This window comes from Carassius gibelio, chromosome A18, assembly GCF_023724105.1.
Source record: "Carassius gibelio isolate Cgi1373 ecotype wild population from Czech Republic chromosome A18, carGib1.2-hapl.c, whole genome shotgun sequence".
NCBI classification, from domain to species: domain Eukaryota; kingdom Metazoa; phylum Chordata; class Actinopteri; order Cypriniformes; family Cyprinidae; genus Carassius; species Carassius gibelio.
Genome location: NC_068388.1, coordinates 8,790,886 through 8,815,193, shown reverse-complemented (window position 1 = coordinate 8,815,193; position 24,308 = coordinate 8,790,886). Strand labels below are relative to the sequence as shown.

Here is a 24,308-nt window from a genome sequence, read left to right as displayed (position 1 = left end):
TTGAAAATATAGTCCAAATGAATCAATCAAGTTGTTTTTATTCCAAAAACACCAGCTTGACCATGGTACCATACAATTATCACTGAATACAAATCACTACATAAAGTACTCTTTAGCTTTCACTTCTTTTAAAACACAAAAAAATAGTAGTATAAAGTTACATTCGGCAATACTGTTAAATACTTTGTGACAGACACACAAACGGCTGTTGCCTTTAGATTGATAATTCATCATATACAGTATACTGTCTATACATAAACCAATAAATAAAAACATTTACTAAAAACACTTCTGTACAGAAAAAAAAAACATGCACTTTGTCCATGGAATTGGTCAAGGGTGGTCTGTAAACAGTTAGCAGGTTTTGGCAACATGCAGTGTGAACCCCAGGCCTCCAGCGCTTATTCCGGCATTGTGTTGCTAGGCGACAGGTTCCTCTGCTTGAAATACTGTGTGACCTGTTGCGGCAGCTCTGCCAATACGGATTTGGCTAAAGTTTCCTTCGGAACCTGCGAGAACAACAAACACATGCAACGGCATCATTGCGGATGCATATTTGAGCACACGTTGGCAGTGGCCACTTGTTAGATTGTTAAATCCACTTCCATGTAATGAAAATGAAGAAATGGCAGACAGGTTCGCTTGTGTGGCGGTGAAAGTTGGCACCGGTTCCTTCCATATTCTCTCTAAGCTAAATGAATTTTAATTTCCTCTGAATGGAGCCCAAATGAGGGAGTGCTGGCCGTTCCCTCCTGCTGTTGAGGAAATCACATGGCCCACAGAGCGCCCACTCGCACTCCTACTGCAGATTCTGTTTACATACGTGATCCAGGATTGGATTTACTTCAGAACAACAAGAAACTATCCAGAGGTCTGTGGCAACAGAAATATTGATTATATGCGTAAGCTGAAGCCTCTGGGTCAATTCATCTGCGTAATATTGAGAATTGAATGCAGCTTGGGAAAGACCTTTTGACCTGGCACTGAAATTACCATTTTAAAAGCATTGCATCATGCACCCTATGACAACATCCTTATAAAAGTGAAGCAGTGTGGAATCAAGAGAGGAAATCAGGATGGGAAACACTCACGTTACGAAAGTCCCTGAATGGGACAAATTGCACGATGTCTCGGACCGCCTCCTCTCCCGTGTAGGATCTGAGTGCGCTGCTGTCTCCGTCCAGAAACTCCATGGCGCTGAAGTCGGCGTTGCCCACCCCGATGATGATGATGGACATGGGCAGTTTGGCGGCTTGAACTACAGCATGACGCGTCTCATCCATGTCGCTGATCACACCATCAGTGATGATAAGTAGCGTGAAGTATTGCTGCAAAAGAGGAAAAGGAAACTATACAAGGAGTCTATGGAAGGTTACAGGCGCTCATTCTAAACTGTGCAAACATGGCATGCACTAAATTTGGTGCACTTCCTGAAAGCATCTTGTTAAATCGCACAAATTAACAAAGTAGAAGCTAAGAAATGCTGTTGCTAGAATGTGTCTTGGGTTTACTTTCCCAAGTCAGAAGAGCCATTTCCATGATCTTCTAGTCCTTAGACTTAGGGTCAACAATTTTAGGGTACTCTGGGTGGTTGCAATGCAGGTATTAAAGCATTTGGGGTAATTGCTTTTCTATTGCAAGGGTATTCCAGATGGTTGCCAGGGCATTGCTAAAGTGTTCTGGCGGCAGCTAGGACATAGCTAAGATTTTATAAGATGTTGCTATGGTGTTAGAAATGGAGTCTACAATGCTATCGTGTGGTGGGTGGTTGCTAAGGCATTGCTGAGGTGTTTGGGCTTGTTTCTAAGTTGTTGCAATGCTGTTGCTAAGATATTTGTGATAGTTGTTATGCTTTGTATGGTGTTTTTGGAGGTTGCTAGGGCGTTTCTAAGCTGCTTGTGGTAGTTGCTAGTGTGCTGCTATGCGGATGCTAAGGCATTTGAGGTAGATGCTAGGGTGTTCTAAATGGTTGCTAATGGGTTGCTAAGGCATTGCTATGTGGTTGCTGTAGTGTTTGGGAGTTTACTTAACCAAGCCCTAAGTTCAAGGCCCTAAATATGGAGTTTGTGCTGAATGGAAAGTTTTTTAGCATCCACCTGGTGAAAATCGTGAATCTAATCACTTAGCAACAAAGAAAAGTTCCACGAATTGATGTTTTGAAAATCCTCTAACCCTTAATTATGAACAACAGTATTTAGCAAGAGCTGCTAATGACAGATATTTCATCTAGCCCCCAAATCCGATGGTTTTCCCAAGATACAAAGACATAGTGAAGGAAAATAAGACATGTTGATGTTGCACACCGCCCTCCCCCCGCACACAACAGACAGACAGACGGGGAGCTGAAGTAGATGTGTGGAGGGATTTACGCTGTCACTTTCCCTTCCTCCTTCTCTCCGTGGGAGCTCCTCTCTGACAGTAACACTTAGCATGGCTTGTCTCTCCAGCCCTAATTCATGGACACCATACTTTAATACTTCCTCCAGGAGTCCAGCCCTACTGTAAAAATGGAAAGAAGTATGTTGGATCTGCCAAAGCAGAAATAAGAAACAAGAACTGGGGCTTTAGAGGCTGGTCCAAAAGCTAATTGGCCTTAAATTTAGCTAGTGATGTGACCTAAATAGGCAAACAGTGTGGTGAGATGTGGGGAGATAAAAAATATATTTCATCACTTATGCAGTCTATAGCGTATTAGTGTTGTATACTTATGCAAGCACTTAAACAGTCAAAATCCAACAGACTTTTATTAAATGAAGGACTTGATTAAAGTCTAGGCATTATAATACTATAATCTCGTAGGGTGGGCTCTTTTGACGTTTCACTTATAGAAACAAATTGGAAAACCATAACAACCACTTTTTTAAAAAAAATTGGATGTAAAAAAAAAACTTTACCTGGTGGGCTATAATAATAGCAAAAAAAATCTTACAATTACGTCACTGTTAAAAGGTTTGGAGTTGATAAGATTATTTTAAAGTTTTGGAAAAAAGTATCTTATGCTTACCAAGGCTGCATTTATCTAATATAATAAAGTACAGTAAAATCAATAATATTTTGAAATGTTTTTACAATTTATAATAAATGTTTTATAATTTAATATATTATAAAATAGAATTTATTCCTATGATTGCAAAACTGAATTTTCAAAAAACATGATAACATTTTTTAAATATTAAAACATAATTTCCTGATTTGGTGGTCAAACATTAGGAACAATTTCAAAAACATTTGTGCTGCTTAATATTTTCGTACAAACTGATCACAGTACAAATGTAATTCTTTGAATAGAAAGTTCAAAAGAACAGCTTTTATCTGAAATAGATTTGTCACTGTCACTTTTAATCAGTTGAATATGTCACAGAATAAAAGTATTAATTTCTTAAAAAAAAAAAAAAAACTAATCTTTTGAATAGTAGTGTATAATAAGGGGGTACCCAAGACATAGAGATCAGAATATCAGAAATTCTTTTGACTTAGGCCAGTAAACACATTTACATTTAGTCATTCTGTAGACGCTTTTATCCAAAGCGACTTACAATGAAGTGACTTAAACACTCAGAACACCCTAGCAACTGCATATCAATGCCCTAGCAACCGCCCAGAACACATTAGCAACCATATAGCAATGACCCAGAGCACACTAGCATCATGGTGGAGATTTCTGAAAAGTGTTATCAAGAAGGAAACATTAACAGTGGACATCTGTTATCTGGAAAAGAAATAGATGCAATCCAAGGCCGTGCCCTCTTCCCTTATGTGTATTATGACCAAATGAACAGTACAGTCATGCGTAACAGAACAAGGAACAAGGCCGTGCCCCCTGCCCTAACCACCATACTGTATTGCTGAGACACTGTAGGCAACACTTCCTGTAACCACAGTGTTAACCTTCCTAAATATACACACTCAGCACATGACGAAGTCACACAAGCTGTCTTATCACTTACCATCCAAGTTACCAAAATAAAACAAACCGAAAACCCACAAGACACAGCAGAAAGAATGTTGACGAACCACCCTAATTCATCTGGACTCCCTAACCTTTACACAGACATTGTTTGGACAGGCTTAAATGCAGTTAGTATCTGCTAGCTGCTGGGTTTCTTATGGTACCTGCCTAGCATCACTAACAGTGGACTGTGTATGACATCTTCCCTGCTGTGGCCTCTGATGTCTGGGCTTTTGAGGCGCAGGCTCATTAGCGTCTCATTATCCAGAGCAGAAACACATACACCGCTAAACTGAATATTTACAGACACATACAACTGATTGATTACCTCGGCAAGTGTTCTAGGACTGAATTTACACACCCATAATGCAGCTCTTATGATTATGAAATGACATTTCTTCATTTGAAAACCTTTCTCTGGGTTTCTGAGTTTCTTCTTCAGCTTCAAATGGTCTGTATAAATAATAAAATATCCCCCGTGACCTCTCGGCCATTCAGTCACTACAAGCTCGCTGCATTATATTCCTTCATCTACTGCATTAAGGCTCTATTTTTCTCTATCTCTCTCTTCACTACCCATTTGTATCTTTTAAAGGTGACAGGGTGCAATTAGGGATAGAAAGCGCTCTGGGCTCTCCTAAAGGAGGTTAAATAATAACTAACTATTAAGTTTTCCTTCCAGGCCAGGCGTGTTTAGTTATGAAGTGTGAGTTCAGTACTGCACTCCGCTTAATTCAATACTGCAGGTCTTAATTCATTCCAAGCTCAAATTAGAAAAATAACATCAGCGCCTGAAGTTGAAAAAAAAATTAACTGTGAGCAGAAAAACGCCCATCGTCATTCGCCTTTTTCTTTTCCATTGTCCAATCGAATGAATGGAGAGGCAGGCCCTCTGTTGTGGTGAGGGAAGTTTCCAGTTGCTTGGGACGTCCAGAGACTGCAATGATGGAGGAGAAACTTGTGCTGGCTGTCGCGGGTTACCTTGAGCTGTATTCTTTTTTAAGTTTCTGCTAATATGACAGTTTACTTAACTTCAAACCAAAGATTTCAGAGTGCTCCTGATTTAATCCTAGATTAGACTGACAGGACAGCTGATTCAGTGGTTGCCTAGCAACATGCACTGCTCTTTTCTTGATTAAAAAAAAGTCAACCAAAAAAAAGACAGTGTGGTGCGCCCATAGACTGTATGAAAACATTGACTTAGTGTCCGTGACGTCTCCAGTAGATTTCTAAAGAGCATCTTTGAAGCCCAAAGTGGGCGGAACCAGCCGTCACCATCTTGGCAGCGCGTCAATGTAATCAAAATCATTCTAGCTGAAACTGCTCAACTGCACTTCCCAATTTCTTTTTAGACTTTACAAAATGTACATTCTCTGCTTTAAGATTTACTCCTCTATGTTCCAGTCTGCGGCTGTCCAAACATCCGGCGTTACGTAATTTCACACCAGCCGGAGGCAATTACCAAACTGGTTCTGCGTTTGTATCACACAATGTACGGTTAAGGCTAGAAAGGATACAGCGAAAACTACTGGGCATGCTTACATCAATATAGCGTAATATTTCTCTCACTGTACAACAATAATTACTATTTTTCCATTATTGTAAGGGATAGGTTTAGGATTGGGGTAGGTGTAGATGTTGATAAAACACAATATAACAGGTAAAATTTTTATTGATTGTTAGCTTCCGGTTTTTGCTGTATCCACAACCCCAATGTAACCCGCAACAGCAAATTAAATAGTTATTATCATGAAAGCTACATTTAAAATAAACTAATATTATTTCATGTTAATTATGTAATATTATTTTTCTTTTAATATAAACCATCTGAAAAATTTGAATGACGTATAAAATGTAATGATGTAATTCAATGCCAATTAAGGCCTACATTTTCGCCAAATCCATTTAATGCTTTTTTTATCCATAGCAACATATTTTTATAAGATTTAAATTCTATAAGAATTAAAGTCTTGCCAGTTGTCGGTTTGATGACTGCACTGACATTCTATGTAGGCTTGTTCCCTCGCAACAACAAGAAAGCATCGCTCCCTTATCTTTCTCTGAAGATGGCCGTGCTGCTGGCCTGTAAACATAACAGACCCGAGGGTCAAGCCTCATTAAAACCCAAGAACAACTGGGGGGAAAGAGAGGACATTTGTTTGCTGAATCAACTTCTATAAATAGCTATGACTGAAAAGGGATTCTAATGGTTATTTCCACTGGGCTGATAATAAGAGCAGGAGAAATTGTGCGCACTGTGCTGTTCAAAGCCCCTTAGTAGACTTTGAACTAACAACCGGAGGCACATTTTGTGAGTGGCTTATGGAGCAATTAGGCTCTGCTGAGCCAGGGTCAGTCCTGTTGTTTATTACAAAAGCAAACAACCACACAGGCACACCCATCCTACTCACACAACACCAGCAAAACTGATAACTGACTTCTCTTCCATATGCATATATGCAACACTCTGTGAATACAAATGCAGAAAAATATGTAATCTAAAGATGGCACCATGATCCAACTCCCCATTGGAAACTATTCAGGTGGAAACCAATAGTTCTAGTTGACTCAAAATGGAATATTCTGTTATTATTTTCTAAATTGTTTTCTTTTGTACAACCTAGGCACTTTTTTTAACACTGTTCAAAGGTTTGGGGCTGATTTGTATTTATTTTTTATCTGAATCCAAACTTTTGAACGGTAGTGTAATGAAAGTGAAAGATGACCAGAGGCTGGCAAACTCCTGAAAGTGCATAAAACATACCATACCATAAAGTCCATCTGACTCACATGTCAGTGCTGAGATGGAAGGTTTGCATTTCCAAATTTGTGATCCTCCCACAAAGCTACTATGGCATCAAAAACGATAGCACATAAGTGATATAGATTTTTAAGGTACTTCTATGATTCATGTTTTGAACTTGACTTGAACTTTGAACTTGACTGCACCCTTTATTTCATTGTATGTTCATTTAAAACATTTCACAAAAAAAGAAATCAAAGAAAGAAATCAGTCTACAGTTGATTAGGTTTGCAATTCGTTAAAAATCGCTATCTCAGAATCAGCTACAGCCAAGAGGCACTTACAGAGCCACAGCTGAGAGGGAGAGTTTTTTTTAAAGCAAATTTTGCACATGCTCACAGGAAGTTAACAGAGTGAGCTAAACTTCACAAGTGGAAAGCTGCAGGAACACCCTGCCTGACGAAGCACAGACACATTGTGCTATCATGGAAAAGAGTGAGCCCTGGTCAGTGCCTCGCTTAAATGTTGCACTTATCTAGGAAACCAAGGAGCTTTTACAGTTTCCATTCAGTGTCTGAGGGGAACACAGAGTAATACTGTTCCTCTCTCAGCGGAGAGATTTGTGCAAATGGTGTCTGGATCCACTCCAGTCTTTCCTTATAGTCTTACAGACCAAGCTGACAAACGTAATGGGATGCAATAAGACTACTAAGGCTTTTAAATGGAGGCTTGCTGTCCGGTATTGTGCTGGGACACACACACATCAGTCTGAAACTTCAGGACGAGCTTTTCCATCCATTTAATGAGTGTCCACTAACTGTTAAAAACTGCTAAATAGTGAAAGGAGGGTAGTAAGAGTCAGTAATGTGCCTTTGCTTTTAAAACATTTAGCAGATGCTCTCATCCAGAGGGACTTCCAGAGTGCTTTAGCTTCACATGTGAGACTGACATGGCCAACAGATGGCAAGCGTTTCAGAAAGTGATCTGCTAAATCCATCAATTTATCAATGTACAAGCTATCATACAATCTGAACAAGCTTAATGTACTTCCAAAACAGGTTTGGCTTACTATCCCAAGCATTGGATTGTTCCTAGCATAAGACTACATTAACCAATTAGACTCCCTTTCTAATTTTCCTCACGACAACCTCTGATCCTCTTGAATGTTCAGGCACTTACTGCAGCAGTGTCCTGTTGGAGGGCCTGGGTAGCGAAGCGGGCCACGTGATTGATAATGGGGGAGAAGTTGGTTGGTCCATAGAAGCGGATGTGAGGCAGGCAGTTGGAGTAAGCTTGAACGATCCCTTCCACACCTGCATGCACATAAAACACCATCACAGATACTAACTAAACTCAATCTGTGGGTGCTACAGAACATGTTTTTGAGCCTCACCTGAGCAGAAAGGGTTGGTGGGGTTAAAGTTGATGGCAAACTCATGGGATACCTGGAATATAAAGAGTAAAAAAAAATCAGAAGCTAAAAAAAACAAACAACAACATTTTTTTCTAGAAACTGTGATACATTTTTTCCAGGTTTATTTGATTTATAGGTTCATTTAAAAAAGAAATCCTTTGTGACATCATAAATGTTTTTTTTTATGGTCACCTTTGCTCCATTTAATGCATCCTTGCTAAATAATAGTATTAACTTCTTTTAAAAAAAATCACCCTGACCCTAAACTATTGAATGGTAATGTATATATCATATATAAGTCACTGCCATTACTTATTGCACAGAGACGTTTTATTCACAAAACTCCAAAAGTGCTATTGTTCTGGCCATGTTTCATGTTGTGCAGATATAATTTAATATGTTTGTGTACAATTTATATTGATCATGGCAGCAGTTAATCATCAAATGATAGAGAAGATCACCATAACTGGGCATAACAAGTTGATTAGATAAGTGCTAAAAGAAACGCAATGCATACAAAGAAATGGCGCAATCAGCGGGTGCAATTCTTTCCGTGTGAAATCCCCCCTCAGACTTCCTTGTATTCACTCCAGTGCCATGGCAACGCAGATGGGATGGCAGTTGCATAATCATTGGGATATGTGAGTATTATTAATTTCTTTATCTGCCTCTTCTCTGTCTTGCACTTCAAATTCTCGTTTCCATTTCACACTTCCGAAAGCTTTAGCAGCCTTTTGCATACAATTCTGATTATTTCACAGGACAACTAATATGAGATGCACAAAAATAAACATACAAAAATACATTTTAAAAACAAATGCACACACAGTTATGGACACTTTTTTCTCACCTTCCAGTCAGGTGGGAGTTGAGCCCCAAATCCAAGTGCAGGAAACATTTTGTCCCTGTGGACATGAAGTGTGAATAAGAAGGAGTGTGAATTTACCAGACACTGCTTTTGTGCCCATATGTAGACCTTTAAATTGTGTGCTTTTTTTTTTAAACACTGTTACATACGTGTCATAGTCTTGGATGATCTGGCCTACAGCCCAGATGGCGGACAGATATTCGTTGCTGCCCATTGGGTTGATATAATGCAGAGACGACGTCTCCCTAGGGTTGCCATTGGACGCTGTGAAATCGATGCCAACCTAGAGAAACACACATTCACAATGTAATCCGCTAATGCATGCCAACTGGACTGGTGTATAAAAAACAAAAAGCAGCTGTTAGTACAATGCATTTCATAAGCTTTTTACTCAGTTAGTGAGGCATCAAAGCTCATAGCTAAAGGCGATGTTGTTAACACCAGGGAGGCAGAACCGTCAAATCTGCTCATATGAGATCTGATAGTTCTGTCCTATGGCAGTCAAGATCCAGGAGACATGTTCTCCAACTGCATGCTTACAACAAAACATGTTTACCAATAGGACCCTGTGTCTAACCTTCACACTCGCTAGAGAACACCTAAACACCGGATGATCGTTCCCCCCGAGGATGAAAACAGATTATTGGTGGGAAAAGAAAGGAAAGAGGGTGGAAATGATAGGACGAGGGGAATAGGAGGTGACAGAATGAGGGTGCCCTTTACTGTAGTCGTCCACACATTGCCTGTCATGGCCTCTGGGTGACCAAGCTGTGAAGTTTAGCGCATGAGTATAAACCGAAGTGATGTCTACTATATTTACTCTGGTGTGGTTGTAACAACTGTTTCTTTAAGAGACTGTCTTGCAGTAGATAAATATGCAGTCATGGAATATACAATGCACCCTTCACACTGTATTAAAGAAAGGGTTCAGCTATAAATTAAAATTCTGTCATCATTTACTCAGCCTCCTTTCAAACTCATATAACTTTCAATATTCTGTTGAACAAAAAAAGGAGATATAATATGAGACCATAAATGAATGAATTGTCATTTCTAGGTGAACTGTTTCTTTAAGAAATACAGCTTAAAATGAGATAACACAACTGAAGACTAAAATTTTGGTTCTACCTTGAAATTAATAAATCTAACCAACAGACCTTGCCCAATTCTCCTCTCCAGAATTTTTTTTAATGTCCTTTCCTACGGTGAGTAAAATCCTATAAGCCCTTTCTCAATCTTCAATATCAAGAGAAAACATCTCTTCTGAATACTGCATTCATCAGTTTGTTGAACCCTGAGCTCGACTGGCTTTATAAAAATGCTTTGAGCGCTTGGTAAACAGCTGCACTGAAGCTGCACGAGGACCGAGAAACTGAGATCACAGCTGCGGCACACTGGATCTTCTAGGAATGATGGGGTGAAAGCAAGAAAGTGAAAGTAAATGACCTAAACCATGAATCTATGTTGAAATCACATGCTTAAGAAATTTGAGACAGATGTTTCCAGTGTCTTCACAAAGACTTTCAACAATTGTCAACCTTAAAGGAAAAGTTCACCCCACAATGAAGATTCTTACATCATTTATTAAGCAGTTAACAGCTTACTGGTAGGTTGAAAACTGGCTTCAGTAGAAAGTCGTGATCATATGGACAAATTTTAGGACACTTTTATGATTCACTGGCTTCCTTTTTTTAAGCTTAAAATGACCTGTCCCAATTTATTGTAACTAAATGGAAAAGCCTTTTGTGTTTTTAGCAAAATACAGAATATCAAACAGGTTTAGAACAAAATCAGAGTGAATAAAATGTTCTTTATAGATAAACTAATCCTTTGACTAATAAAAAACTATTTAAAAAAAATAATAATTGACACAGAAAATCTGCATTGGTGAAATCTGTATGTGAGAGCAACCAACAAGCATGCATCAGAAGGTGCCGTCATGCAAACAAGATCGAAATCACTTTCCTTTGTTTAGAGGCTCACACGGCTTCTCTTGTTTTCTCTCCCTCTCTCTTGTACATCCCTGTGTCTCTCTGTCTTTAGTTTCAAATGATAGACATGGACCTCTATACTGCAGCACACTGTAACTATAGCAACCTGTGAATTTCACTCACTTTCTGTACTTAATTTCTTACCAATCACACTGGTGAAAGCAATTGAGTCACATAAAAGAACCATATATAGAGCCTGCTCAACTGGACAGTGTACGGAGAGCTTTTAGAGTACTGGATTCAACCAATTTGATTTTAACAATCATCTGTGCAAAATTCAGTCACGTAAAACATCAAACGAATCCACCATTCAAATCTGACAGTTTAGCATTGTGCCATTGTGGTTTTGAGCTAAAATCGTTCTCAGTGGCAGAGTATATCTTAAATATCATCTGCATTCAAATGATGGTTTTGCATGAACCCCACTCCCCTCAAATCACTGACAAACAAAACAAAACAATTCCAGTGGTGACGTTATCATACTCACAGTAAACATGAGCTGACAGCCGCCCAGAATGTAGTCCAGGAAGGAGTAGTCTCTCGTAATCTAACAAAGAAACAACACAGCAAAACCTTCAATATTCACATATCCAGATCATGTCACCACCCTTTCACATTCCCTCCAGCTAAAGGTTGCAAACTGGTTGTTAAAGTGAGTTCAAAAGGAGATTTAGGGAGAATTACTGAATCATGTTCTGTTTTGATGCCTGAATCCATCAATAGAGGTGATTAAATGGTGATGGTGCAAGAGTGACAGGTGTTTTGTGCCGATATTAATACATGTTATTTAAAGGGGATTTAGCACTATTAAACTAATCTGTCCTTACAGCGAAGCCACAGTTAAATGCCTTAATTAAATAAGCCGGAGTGCTTTAATGTGCAAGCAGAATGTATTTAAAACTGCATTTTTGCTACCTGTGAACAGCGAATGTCACCATTTTCTTTCCTTACCTTGCATGACTTCATTATAATGACCCCAGAGTTTTTGTAGCTCTTTTTCTTCTGTTTTTTGGGATTAATGCATTCAAACTCAACCTGTGAACAGAGAGCACTGTGTTATTGTCCACTTTAATTAATTCTATTTTAAAATAACAATTCTATTTACATTTCAAGCAATATTACATTATGTAAAATATTAGTGTTTATAATTAATAATAATAATTTTATTTCAGCAATCTTGAATATCTGCATTATCCTTTGCTGTGATTTATTCATATTTTATCCTGGTCTCTTGATATTAGTAGCTGCAATTCTGCTAATATAATAAATCTACTAACTAATCAGCTTTCTTTATTTTAACCAATGAAAACATTATTTTAAGGCTACTATACTGCCACATTGTCTATTCTGAAATGTTAATTCAAGCATCAGCATCATCTGTGAATTCTAGTGTGAGCATTCGAGTGAAATGTGAACACAGAGGGGTGACAATCACTGTGGGAGCTTGATTCGTTCACAACATGGCACAAAATACATCATATCTCCTAGCTAAGGCTGTGCAAAAGAATGTCAGTACCTGAATGGAGTAAAAGGGCGTTTATTAATACACTACCTCTTTCTCCAGGAGAACATTAACACATGTTATGCCTAAGTGTGACTGGCCAAACACAATGCTTGTTCTGGTAAACAAGGCAGCGGTAAAATAAGAACGATTTGCATCTCAAAAGAGCCAGTTACTCTCTCTGTTTCTCCCTCCCACCTCTTTTCTCTTTTTCTCTCTGTCTCTCCCTCTCTCACTCACTAATTCTCAGCTTCATTATGCCAGATAATGAAGCTTAGCTAGTACTCACATAGTATTCTGGCGCAAAAGTGGCGTGCATTAGTGCGAGCCAAGCTTTACTTCACGCATTTTGTTCCTACATTCTGGAAATGATGAATCTCTACAGTGTTAATTGAAGGCAAGCCCACCTCCACTCCGTTCTGTGCTTCGCTCATCTTGTTCACGGTGGTCTGAAACTCGCCGATGAAGTCATGGCCTCCGTCGTTGTCGTAATCGTAGCACAGCACCTGTGACATCACACGTTTACTGTGAGTTGTGACACGTATGACCATGTTAAAGGAAACTGATGCTGATCAAATTTGTCAAAATCAAAATCAAACACATAACTACTTAGTAGTTCTTTGAATATTTGTAAGATGGGATACAGTTTTTGTTTAGCATGAAAGAGCATGAATCTGGACCAAATATATAGTTTTAAAAAATGCTTTCTTGTTCAATAAAGCGTTCATATCTTTATTAAAAACCTTCCTTTAAATGGTAGTGAAAATGCATGCTTTGTGCCAAACACAACTAGTTTTTTTCAGTTAAAATAATAATCTAATTGGTAAAGCTACAAATAATTAGTTTAATTGAAACTAATCGGGAATATGTTTTCATCTTCATATTACATGTTACATTAAATGCCCCAGACAAAATTCTACTGGGAATCTTCACACACATAGACTATAAGACTAAATAAAGACATACAATATAAATGCACACCTTGATGTTTCTGTCCACATCTCCATTACAAAGTGAGATTAGAGGCACCGTGAAAGGCTTCCATACAGGATCCAGAGTGTTCTTGATGACCTGAAGTCAAACACACAAACGCTTATTATTCTCTTCCTTGCCTTCATTAAATAGATGAATACAGCCTGAAACACAAGCTTAACAAATGATAAAACTATAAGAACGAAAGTGTTTCTAAACAAAAATATCAGCAACCTCTGTTCTGTGAACCATCATCCATTTCCCATCATCCCCTTGTTTGTGGAATTCTAAATAGGGATCTGATTTACCAAAGAAGTCCTGAAAAACAGCCACAAACAAAAGCATCATCCTCTATCCCGGAGCGCTTTTTAAAGTGCTTGAATGGTTTTCACAACCTCTTAACTCACCTTTTTATCCAGCTTCCTCCCACACATGGTTAGGGTGATTATTCTGTTGTCTGATAACTCCTGGGCTGTTATCTAGACCAAATGGAGCATTTCATGATGCTCTAGTACAAACTCCATTAAAGCATATGTCTGTTATAGTGTATTATGTGCCGTCTTACTGTGATAGCCCCCTTCCCTGCTGGCTTGCCATTAGCCAGAATCAGTGGTCGATGTAGCTTCTTATTTGACACAATCTAAAACAAAACAGATGGCCTGATAAAATGCACAAGCAGAGGCGATACAGAAAGCTAATTTATCCTAAGAGCATAAAAGCTTACGTTAATTACTTATCTAATGACAGTGATGTGAAACAGCATATAGCAGATTGATCTGGAAGCATGGAAAATATGAAAGTGCTACCGTACCACTCCCAGTGTGCAGGTGAACTCGCCCAGAAAGTCGTGTTCATCAAGCTGGCTGCTGCATTTGTCCTCATCAAACATGGCAAACTTGAGCTTCTGGACCTCCTCAAAGTGGTAATCTACTTGGAATTTCACACCGAATACTGGATTCAGGTTGTTCACAGCAGTCTCTGTTCGAGCCAACTGAAACGAGATAAAAGCAGAGGACATGTGATTATCAGGATTTACTACATAAACTTGCATTGCACTACTCTTTCAGTAGTGTAAAACAAAGATGGGGATATTCGCCTAATTTAAGTTTGGCAAATAAACTGTAAACAAAAAATGCTAAAATTTAATGATAGCCCAGTAAATTAGGTTGATCCATTAATTTACCAATATTCTCAGGTCAGATCTGGCCAGGTAAGATCAGATCTCATCCTGAAATCAATCAAAAAGTAAATAAATCTTAAAATATTTTTTGAATAAGAATAAATTATATTTTTAGTAATACAATTATTTGTTTGGCATTGTAACACTATTTAATAAAAAAAGTTCTAGTTGAAGTTTTTGGTAATTATTTTTGTAATAATTTCTATTGGTTTTTGTTTTATTTACTCATTATCTCATTATTGTATAAAATAAACCTCAAGCCATCATACATTTAAAGGCAGCACAACAGTGTTATAGTATATTGTAGTAACGGTATAATCTTTATATACAAAAACAAAAAATAGATGAGATGACAATGAGTCTATTTTTACATACAATCACTACACATCATAAATGGTGAATAGATCATGAGAACATGAAAGAGAGCTTAGGCAGAATCTTGGTTTATTATTTATCCGTATATAAATCTATTCATTTAATGTTAGCTTAATTCTTAAACGCATCATGTTCTAAGATGTATTTTTATACTACAGACACATTCCTTTGTTTGTCCTTTGGTGTTTCCATGGTTACAGTGCGCTGTGGAAGAGTGATTTCATGTGCCGGCTTGTCCTACTGACCAGCAGCACTGGCCTGTGATGAGTGGACCGCTGAGGGCACAGTCCCATAGAGACTCTACAGACACAGGTTCATTTTTTTTTCAGTGTACAAAGAGATTAAAACCTGTTTCCCTCAGATTTTGCATCCTACATGCCAGCTATTTCAGCTTCCAGCTTTTGCTTTTGTCCCCAAAGAGATCTCTGCCCAATTCCATCTTCTTTCTTTCATATTTACATGTCAGTCTGCTTTCTCCATTCTATCTCTAACTAGCATCAGATTTTATTAAAGGCGACCCTGTTATCCACAATAACTCCACTGATCTGTGAAGGTAAAGTGGAAAGTGAACACTTTTTATCACTTCTTACCTCCACCCAGTTGCCGTCCACATCGTGTAAAAGAACACAGAAGGGGTCAGACTTGGATGCCACGTCACGGTCCAGAAGGTTGGAGCCACAGACAGAGAGCTCTACCTTTGTGATGCAGTGCTGGGCCCCAATGGCAGGACCCGCTTCGGGGCCTGAGGCCAGAGTATAGGCCATGGAGATGGGAGTACCTCCTCTCCCACACCCTGGGGGCAACAATACTCTTCTCAGTATTACTTCTTAAATACTCCTTTGCAAAGTAATATTCACTCAGTAAAAACAGAAACTAATTTAAACCTGAAATAAGCAGAACATTTTAAAACAAAGACGTACTAGGACATAAAAATTAAGTATTTTAATATTTTCTTTAATTAAATATGATTATAAGTGCACTATTTCTAAGACACTCAAATATGCACAAATTGCTTTAAATATAAAAGGTCTGGTCTTCACGCAAGGTTAAACAATTATCAAGTAAAAATTTCACTCAAACTGTTATTATGCTACTATAATTTGATGCACAATTTAATCATTTTCACCAGACTTTTGTACCCCACTGTATATCTTAATGTCCAATTCTTTTAGACAGCAATATCCCAGCAACCCTATAAAACCTATTGTTTCATATTTGATACGCACATTTCTAAATTACCAACATATAACACTGTAAAGAAATGAAATACACATAATTGTTTGACCTTTTCTCACAAAAATAACTCGTCTGGGACTGTGATGCTTGGGTTCATGGTCCCCTGGTAACCAACTCCTCAAAATCACTAAACATGAAAACACCCTGTGATTTGCACACACATCAGTGCCCGCATACACACACAAAACACGACCATCACTCCAGGACAAGGGGAATACAGCGAGGGCTCTTGTTGCTTAGATACTGATGTACCACCATCTCTTTCTGTGTTAATGTCACAAACAACAATTAGGCTGTGACCACCACCATAGACAAAGCATGATAGAAAGTGACTTCACAATCACGTTACATAGAATCGCAGTACATCAATGTTAGCAATACAACTTATCGTGTTAACTAGAGGAAGTCAGTCTGAATCAATTCATTTAAGAACTGTGCATAATTTCCAGTGGTACTGATGTCAGCTTGTCAACATAAAAAAAACTATCTGGGTTACTTACTGTATAATGGAAGTAAATTAAAAGTAAGTAAATTATAATACTGTTCCACACATGTAGACACAATAACTAATAATATATATAAATATGATTTTAGTGTAAAGATTGCTTACTAACCTTTCCTGTGTAAAGTTATATTCATTTTTATTTTGTCACCATAACATCACAAGGCCTTAAAACTCTAAAAGTACTGTAAAAATTGAGATTTAAACTTCAATAATACACAGATTTTGACAGAGGAATTACATTTTTTATTTTATTTTTTTTAGACTGATATCTCAGCGTTTAAACCCTATAAAACTGTACCCCATGCATTTATATTGCAAAATCCTTACTGTAAACTCAAAGTTTGATTTTGAGAAAATTAAGGCCAAAAAATAAATAAAATGAATTATAAACAACAGAAAAATTTTCTGATCTATTAGGAAATGAGACAAAAACTGACCTATGTTGGTAACTATTCCCAGAATAATGACACATTGCAAATGACTGTGATGTCATGGAAAACGGGATATACAATCTCAACAGTGTGTGCTTAAATCTCACTCAAGAAAGCATACACCCATAGCACACGTTCAATTCATGCAATGCCAAAATGATAGTCCACAAATGAGAAATCCTCCACCTAACCTTGCTTCCTAGTTTAATCATTGCTGTCTGGGAATAATGTCTTATCCCTCCCATTTGAGGTCAAAATGGCAACATGTATCCAAGATGACTTAACCTAAGTGCTCATCAACTCAACCCTTGACTTCAGTACTTATCTCCAAGGTTCAGTGCCAGATAGCACACAGCTAGACATCAAGGAGTGGAAAAGGGCTGTAATCAAATGCGAAGTATACTGTTATGATTTTATTAACCTTTGCTAAAGCAAAAGCAAAAAAAAAGAATAAAAAAACAACAACAACAATGCAGATTGTAGTCATAGTTCCGTTAAGTAAATGCAATAAGTTTCACACAGAATGCACAAAAAAAAAAAAAAAAAAAAATTAACAATTATTTACAAAGAACTCTTTAAATGGAAAAATATAGTTCATCACATGGACCCAAGTTTATTTTTGCACAGTAGGCCCAATGCTAAAAAAATCTATGGAATAATTTATAGAAATATATATATATATATATATATATATATATATATATATATATATATGTATATGTATATAAAGAGCTTCACTTCTACTTTGCCACATAGCCTTCATTGTAAGTGAATTCATGTTACAATAGTGTGCAAACTAGCAGCAAAGGGGAAATCTGAAGTATCTGATGTCAATTCACATTTAATTTGTTCATTAACACTACGGGTTAGCTCCACTTCAAGAAAATCAAGAAAATGCATTTTTGAAAAGGTCAACATTATGTGCTCAAAGACAATTATTCAAGCATCTGTGACTTAGTGCTGCAGTTTAAGCATCACCTTTTTGCTCAAGTGTCAAACCATATTCACTTCACTTAAATAGTACAAAGCGACAACATCCGGTTGACTACAATAAGGTGTTGAGACATTAAAAAAATGTGTTGAAAAAAGTTTAGAATGGCTAACTGTAAAACAGTATGAATGGAGGTTGTGGCAGTCTACCTGCAGTTAAAAATTCTCCCACTGCAAAAAAAATAAATAAAAAAAATAAATAGAAATTGGGTCAGTGAAGTGGAATGAGGTGGCGCTCCTTTTGCCTTGATCCATTAAGTTATTCAAAATGACATTAAAGATGCAATCATACAAAGAAAAGCTTGCACATATCTCTCATATATTTTGTAAATTTTTGGTTTAAAAGTTACATAATTTTTTTTTTATAAAATAATAATAAAAATATCTATGCTGTATAATAAAAAAAAACACTTTGAAAAACGAATAATAATTTAAAAAAAGCTAACATAGGTCGAAGACAAAGCCAAATATGTTTGTTTTAAAATATGATTAGCGTTTTAAAAATACAAATACATAATCATGTCCTCAAGATGCAAGTAAAGTTACACCACTTGACAGTTTTTGATTCATTCAATTGATATTTTGTAGATAAATGTATAAATGTTTCTAAAACAGGTATGTTTTGAAGTGAATTCAGGTCAACTGGGCGACTTCTTGGATCCTTTTTACCTTAATTCAAAAATTATGACGTTAAATGGCATTTCTAGGAACTTGGCACGTATGGTAACTGTATTTATAAGAGATTTCTCATTTTTGTCATCTTAGACACGATTATATAACGCAATTATCTAAAGACGCTCAGATGAGATGCTTTGGTTAACGCAGTATTGTTTTAAGCTTTTTTTTGTCAGGTTGTTGTTTTCTAAATCTTAAACAACGGAACTGTTTATGTTCATGTTACTTCCTTTCAGAGGTTAACATGTAACAAACCCTGCATGTTTGTGAATGGGAATGATTACTCGATGAAGTCACTGTATAACTCAATAATAACTCACCTCTCGAAGCTCTCGTGCGATACACAGCCTACTTTTCTTCAGCGTCTTGTGTCGTTGTTATTTCTAGTGCTGGTGGCAGCAACTCTGCGTAAAGTTGTTTGGATTATCCAGCAAAAAAGGTTCCAATGTATGATATATCAGAAGGTAAACGCCTTCTAAGAAGAAAGAGCTTCGCTCTGGTTAAAGCGCGTGCAGTTAGTTTTCACAGCTCTGAACTCCGCCCGAGTTCACATCTGTCATTATCATGAGTCCGTCTCTTCTGAGCTACATGCCTCCATCAGAAAGAGAGTAAAAAGAAAGCCATGAGGAAAAGGAATTAAAGTAACACACTTGTGTTTTATATATTTGTGTCTGTCGTATCTTGGTGTATTTTGAACGCACGCGCATTGTTCTGAAATAACTGGGAAATATTTGAAAGATCATTAAATCAAACGTATGTATTGTCTACTGTTTCATTACATCTAATTTAATCAATTTTGATTAAAAAGAGTCACAGACCATTTGTAGGGGGATCTTTGACAGTCTTTGAATGTATGTGCTCTTCATTGTCATCACTGGCTATAAACTGGGCGTACGGACGGATAATGTTTTTTGTTTCTTCTTGATTATGTCGTACATCGTGTCATCATAGTGACAGGAATTTGTGATTTAATTCAGATGAACAGTATTTCCTGAGGAAACATTGAAGAGAACAGCGGTCCACGTCCTTAACACATTTACTGTGTTGCTTTACTGCCATCTAGCAGAAATACTGCAGAGTGCAGAGGAGCAATTTGAAAACAGCGCCCTATATATATATATTCCATTACAAATGACAGACTACCAAAATCAATCTGCAATTTAAAAAAAATATTTTAAATAATAATTAGTAGTAGCAGCTGTAGTATAAGGCACTATATCTCGTTGTGTCTCTATCTATATTGTATTCTGAGATGTGATTAAATAGTAGAATGACTATTGTCCAAAATAATTTTGATGAATTACCTTTATTTATATTTAAAGGGCACATTAAAAACACAGAAGATGAACATAATGCAAATGTATCAGTGCAGCTATCAGAGAGGATGTTTGTGCTTTTCCCTGTGACACAAGCACTGGGCAATTTCATTTTACAGATAACACAGAGTTTAGCACACAACAAAAAAATAAATTAAAATAAAACAATTTATAGCTAACAGTTAACACAACATGGTGATGTCCAGGGTTGATCATTGCATGAATGCCCCTAATGGAGGTCTGGGCTCTTATGTCAGTGCATAACAAAGAGCATGAGTGTGCTGAACTTTACAAGAGAGCTGCCTGTGCTAATTAGTCACATTTTCATTGTTTCTAATTCTTCCAATTTAGAAAATCTGCAGAAAATGTAAATCTCTTGTTAAGGTAATCAAATTGATTTTTTTTTATGCCATAGTTTGTTGCCTGCTCTTTCTCTTTATTAAACAGAGCCTACTGTTATCATTAGATGGACATTAATTGATTCAAGTCCCTGAACAACTGGAAACTGTGTTGTTTGGTGTAATGAATTGCTCTAATAAGGTAATGTGTTCCCTGATTAAATAACTAGACATTACAATCCAGTAATAGTACTACAACAATATTGTTTACAATATATGGGGGAAAAAATACAAAATGAAAACATAAGTAATTAAAATGATGAAAAATTAAGTCTCTGATCTTTCAGATTCTCATCTTCTTTGGCAATTGGGTTCCTCCAGAGTCTGTGTAAAATAAAGAGAAGCTCAACTTTTTATATGCATGTCAAGCAGTTCTACTATTCATATTAAATCACACATTTTCTGAACAAGAGTGTATGTACTAGTCAAACCTTATTACTTCAACGGAGGGGCATAATGGGAGGCATGTGGCTATCACTGTGGCTCCTGCTGTAGTTATATTATTGGCTTCCAAGATGCAATCATTACTTTTAATGACATCAGCATTTTGTAATCGCAGTAATAGCTAAACCTTCACAGCAAGCACTCAAGCACTTACTCAAGTATTTTTCTAATGGCAACACACACACAACACAGGGACCGGGACAATGCATTTATCAGTCCAACTGCAGCATTAAAAAAAGTCTGAAATGTCTTATCCCACCTGATGTCCTCTATGGATGGACAGTGTTTGAGGGATGAGGCCACACCAACCAGATCTGAACTCCCAATTGAAGTCAAACTGAGAGACAAGTAGTAACCCTGGTTTACAGTGTGTTTTCTTAATAAGCCTCTTATGCTCACTAAGGCTGCTGTAGGTCTTACTGTAGTGTTTTCAGTGCCTTCATGCTCATCAGACCTTGACACTAAGAACCAAGGATCCATGTGGCCCAAAATGATTCTCTGACAAACTATATAAAATCAAAAACTATTATATTCCCTGTCAGTGACATCTTTTCAAGGCAGTAGTTTAATCTTAAATTAATTCTGTAATTATTCATTGTGAAGACCACAATACACAAGACTTACTTGAGTTCTGTAAGTTGTGGCAGTAACGGAAGGACTTGAGCTAGTTTAGCAGCACATGCCTGACCAAGCCGGTTTTTGGACAGCCTGTGAAAACAAAATGATGAAGAATGGTCAGCTACTGATTTTGCAAGAAATATCACACGTTAATAAAATAAAATAAATGATTTACAGCCAAGTATGGTGACCCATACTCAGAATTTGTGCTCTGCATTTAACCCATCCGAAATGCACACACACAGAGCAGTGAACACACTGTGAGCACACACCCGGAGCAGTGGGCAGCCATGTATGCTGCAGCGCCCGGGGAGCAGTTGGGGGTTCGATGCCTTGCACAAGGGCACCTAAGTCGTGGTATTGAAGGTGGAGAGAGAACTGTACATGCACTACCCCCACCCACAATTCCGTCTGGCCCGAGACTAGAACTCACAACCTTTCGATTGGGAGTCCAACCCTCTAACCATTAGGCCACGACTTCTTTTGTTGTCTGACAGACTAAAAAATGTTAATCAAGGAAAATTAATAACGATGCAAGGGTTCAGATGATGTTACTGCAGTAACAAATCTAGACAATAACACTACCGTGCAGAAGAATGGGGCCAGTATGTCTTTCTAATCTCACCAAGGCTGCATTCACTGAATCAAAAATTCAGTAAAAAGTGATATTGTAAAATATTATTACAATTTAAAATAACTGTCCTCCTTTGTAATGTATTTATGTCCGTTAATATATGAATGTGTAATTTATTTCTGATGACAGCTTCCACATTTCTACCAAAAATAAAAAATCTTACTGACCACAAACTATTTTGTATATATTAACAACTTGTATATATTTTGTATTGACAACTTGGCAAAATATATTTCCACCATGTCTCCACTAGAGGGCGCTCTATCATAAGCCTTATAAATTGCGCTCAAGCAATATTCAGGTAAGGATTCATATTTTAAAGGGTTAGTTTACCCAAATATAAAAATTATGTCATTAATGACTCACCCTCGTTCCAATCCCACAGTTTAAGATATTTTAGATTTAGTCCGAGAGCTCTCAGTACCTCCATTGAAAATGTGTGTATTGTATACTGTCCATGTCCAGAAAGGTAATAAAAACATCATCAAAGTAGTCCATGTGACATCAGAGGGTATGTTCAAATTTGCTGAAACATCGAAAAAACATTTTGGTCCAAAAATATAAAAAAATTACAACTTTATTCAGCATTGTCTTCTCTTCCGGGTCTGTTGTGAGCGCAACTGCTGTGACTGTTGACGTACGACGTTGCTGACGTGTTTTCTTTATTATTGGGTGTGCCAGAAAACACGTCAGCAGCATCATACGTCAACAGCGCCGTAAACGTGCTCACAACAGACCCGGAAGAGAAGAAGATGAACGGAGGTCTTACGGGTTTGGAGCGACATGAGGGTGAGTCATTAATGACATAATTGTAATATTTGGGTGAACTAACCCTTTAAATCTAAATCTGTCATGCCCACTGAATATGTGTAAGTGAATGTGTGAGTTGGGATGAAATGAGAGTAACATTGCCACATGGGAAACCATTCTGTATACAACCACAACCTAACTACAACTAAATAGAGAGACAAATTTTGGTTAATTCAAGTGACTGCAAAGAACAGACGAGATGTAAATACTATTAACATCACTTTGTCTCTTTCACTACATTTGCTGTTTTATAAACCTATTAATACAAGTATTGTGATGTCCTGACAAGGTGGTGATAAATGTTTCATATTTTCATAACAGCCATGAAGTCATCAACTGAAAATATTTCATATTGTAGGTTCTTCAAAGTAGCCACCTTTCCTTTGATTTCTGCTTTGCACACTCTTGGCATTCTCTGGATGAGCTTCAAGAGGTAGTCACCTGAAATGGTCTTCCAACAGTCTTGAAGGAGTTCCCCGAGAGATGCTTAGCACTTGTTGGCTCTTTTGCCTTCAGTCTGCGGTCCAGCACACCCCTAAACCATCTCGATTGGGTTCAGGTCCGGTGACTGTGGAGGCCAGGTCATCTGGCGCAGCACCCCATCACTCTCCTTCTTGGTCAAATAACCCTTGACGCCTTCAGTGTGACTCTACAATTTTCATAGTCATGAAAATAAAGAAAACTCTTTGAATGTTCTGACTGGTCATGAGGTGGAGAGCAGCGAGAAACTCCTGCATTTTAAGGTGCATGAAGGTAAAACCATATCCTGAAGATCCATGCTCATGAGTCAGTTTCACAATAGACAGTATCCCACTTTTGATGCCAAAATCCTGGAGTTCTGGAGACACATCCGTGTCCCTGAAGACTATAGTGCTTTCCTCCAGTCCTCTGAGAGCCAACAGGCTCATCTCAACAATTTTAGCTCTGTATCTCTGCAGTGAATATGTACTAGACACCACACCTCGATTTAAGCGTTTTAGGAATGCCAAGAGGATCTGCATGTAGATTTGGGTTAAGGAAGTTGTTAGCTGTAGATCAGTTCCATCACTGGAGAACAGATGATCTATACATACACAGCAAATATGACAGACTCCGGGTACGTGAGACATTGACAAGAAGTGTCGGTTGTCCATCAGCAAGTTTACAGCCTTCTTTTTGAGTTCTTCTCCTTTTTTATGGAAGTACTGTTAAGCGTATTCCTTCACACCCAATCGGTCAAATCCAAGAACAAACAAGAAAGGGAATGTTGTCACAGTAC

The 24,308-nt window shown here is 37.6% G+C and overlaps 1 protein-coding gene and 1 long non-coding RNA gene across 2 annotated transcripts; both read right to left on the bottom strand.

Moving 5' to 3' along the window:
- Nucleotides 1-18: 18 nt before the first annotated feature.
- On the bottom strand, nt 19-19,679 carry LOC127934686 (copine-2-like). The gene is made up of 16 exons (XM_052532221.1): nt 19,151-19,679; nt 15,584-15,786; nt 14,250-14,429; nt 14,004-14,078; nt 13,846-13,917; nt 13,673-13,756; nt 13,448-13,537; nt 12,874-12,972; nt 11,917-12,000; nt 11,453-11,512; nt 9,124-9,257; nt 8,957-9,011; nt 8,086-8,137; nt 7,872-8,005; nt 1,092-1,328; nt 19-509 (listed from the first exon to the last, which is right to left on the bottom strand). Exons 2-16 carry the CDS (start codon nt 15,755-15,757, stop codon nt 402-404), a joined length of 1,638 nt encoding a protein of 545 aa, XP_052388181.1. The 5' UTR covers nt 15,758-15,786; nt 19,151-19,679; the 3' UTR covers nt 19-401.
- Nucleotides 19,680-20,160: 481 nt separating this feature from the next.
- On the bottom strand, nt 20,161-21,696 carry LOC127934741 (uncharacterized). The gene is made up of 3 exons (XR_008147880.1): nt 21,613-21,696; nt 21,409-21,494; nt 20,161-21,325 (listed from the first exon to the last, which is right to left on the bottom strand). It is a non-coding gene; the product is annotated as an uncharacterized LOC127934741 (long non-coding RNA).
- Nucleotides 21,697-24,308: the final 2,612 nt, after the last annotated feature.

Coding starts and splice junctions, on each gene's coding strand:
- LOC127934686 (XM_052532221.1), bottom strand. CDS start 15,757: ATGGCCTATACTCTGGCCTCAGGCCCCGAAGCGGGTCCTGCCATTGGG. Junction 13,538..13,672: donor TGATGGTTCACAGAACAGAG/GTTGCTGATATT, acceptor GTTTGACTTCAG/GTCATCAAGAACACTCTGGA. Junction 12,001..12,873: donor AAGCACAGAACGGAGTGGAG/GTGGGCTTGCCT, acceptor CTCTGTTCACAG/GTTGAGTTTGAATGCATTAA.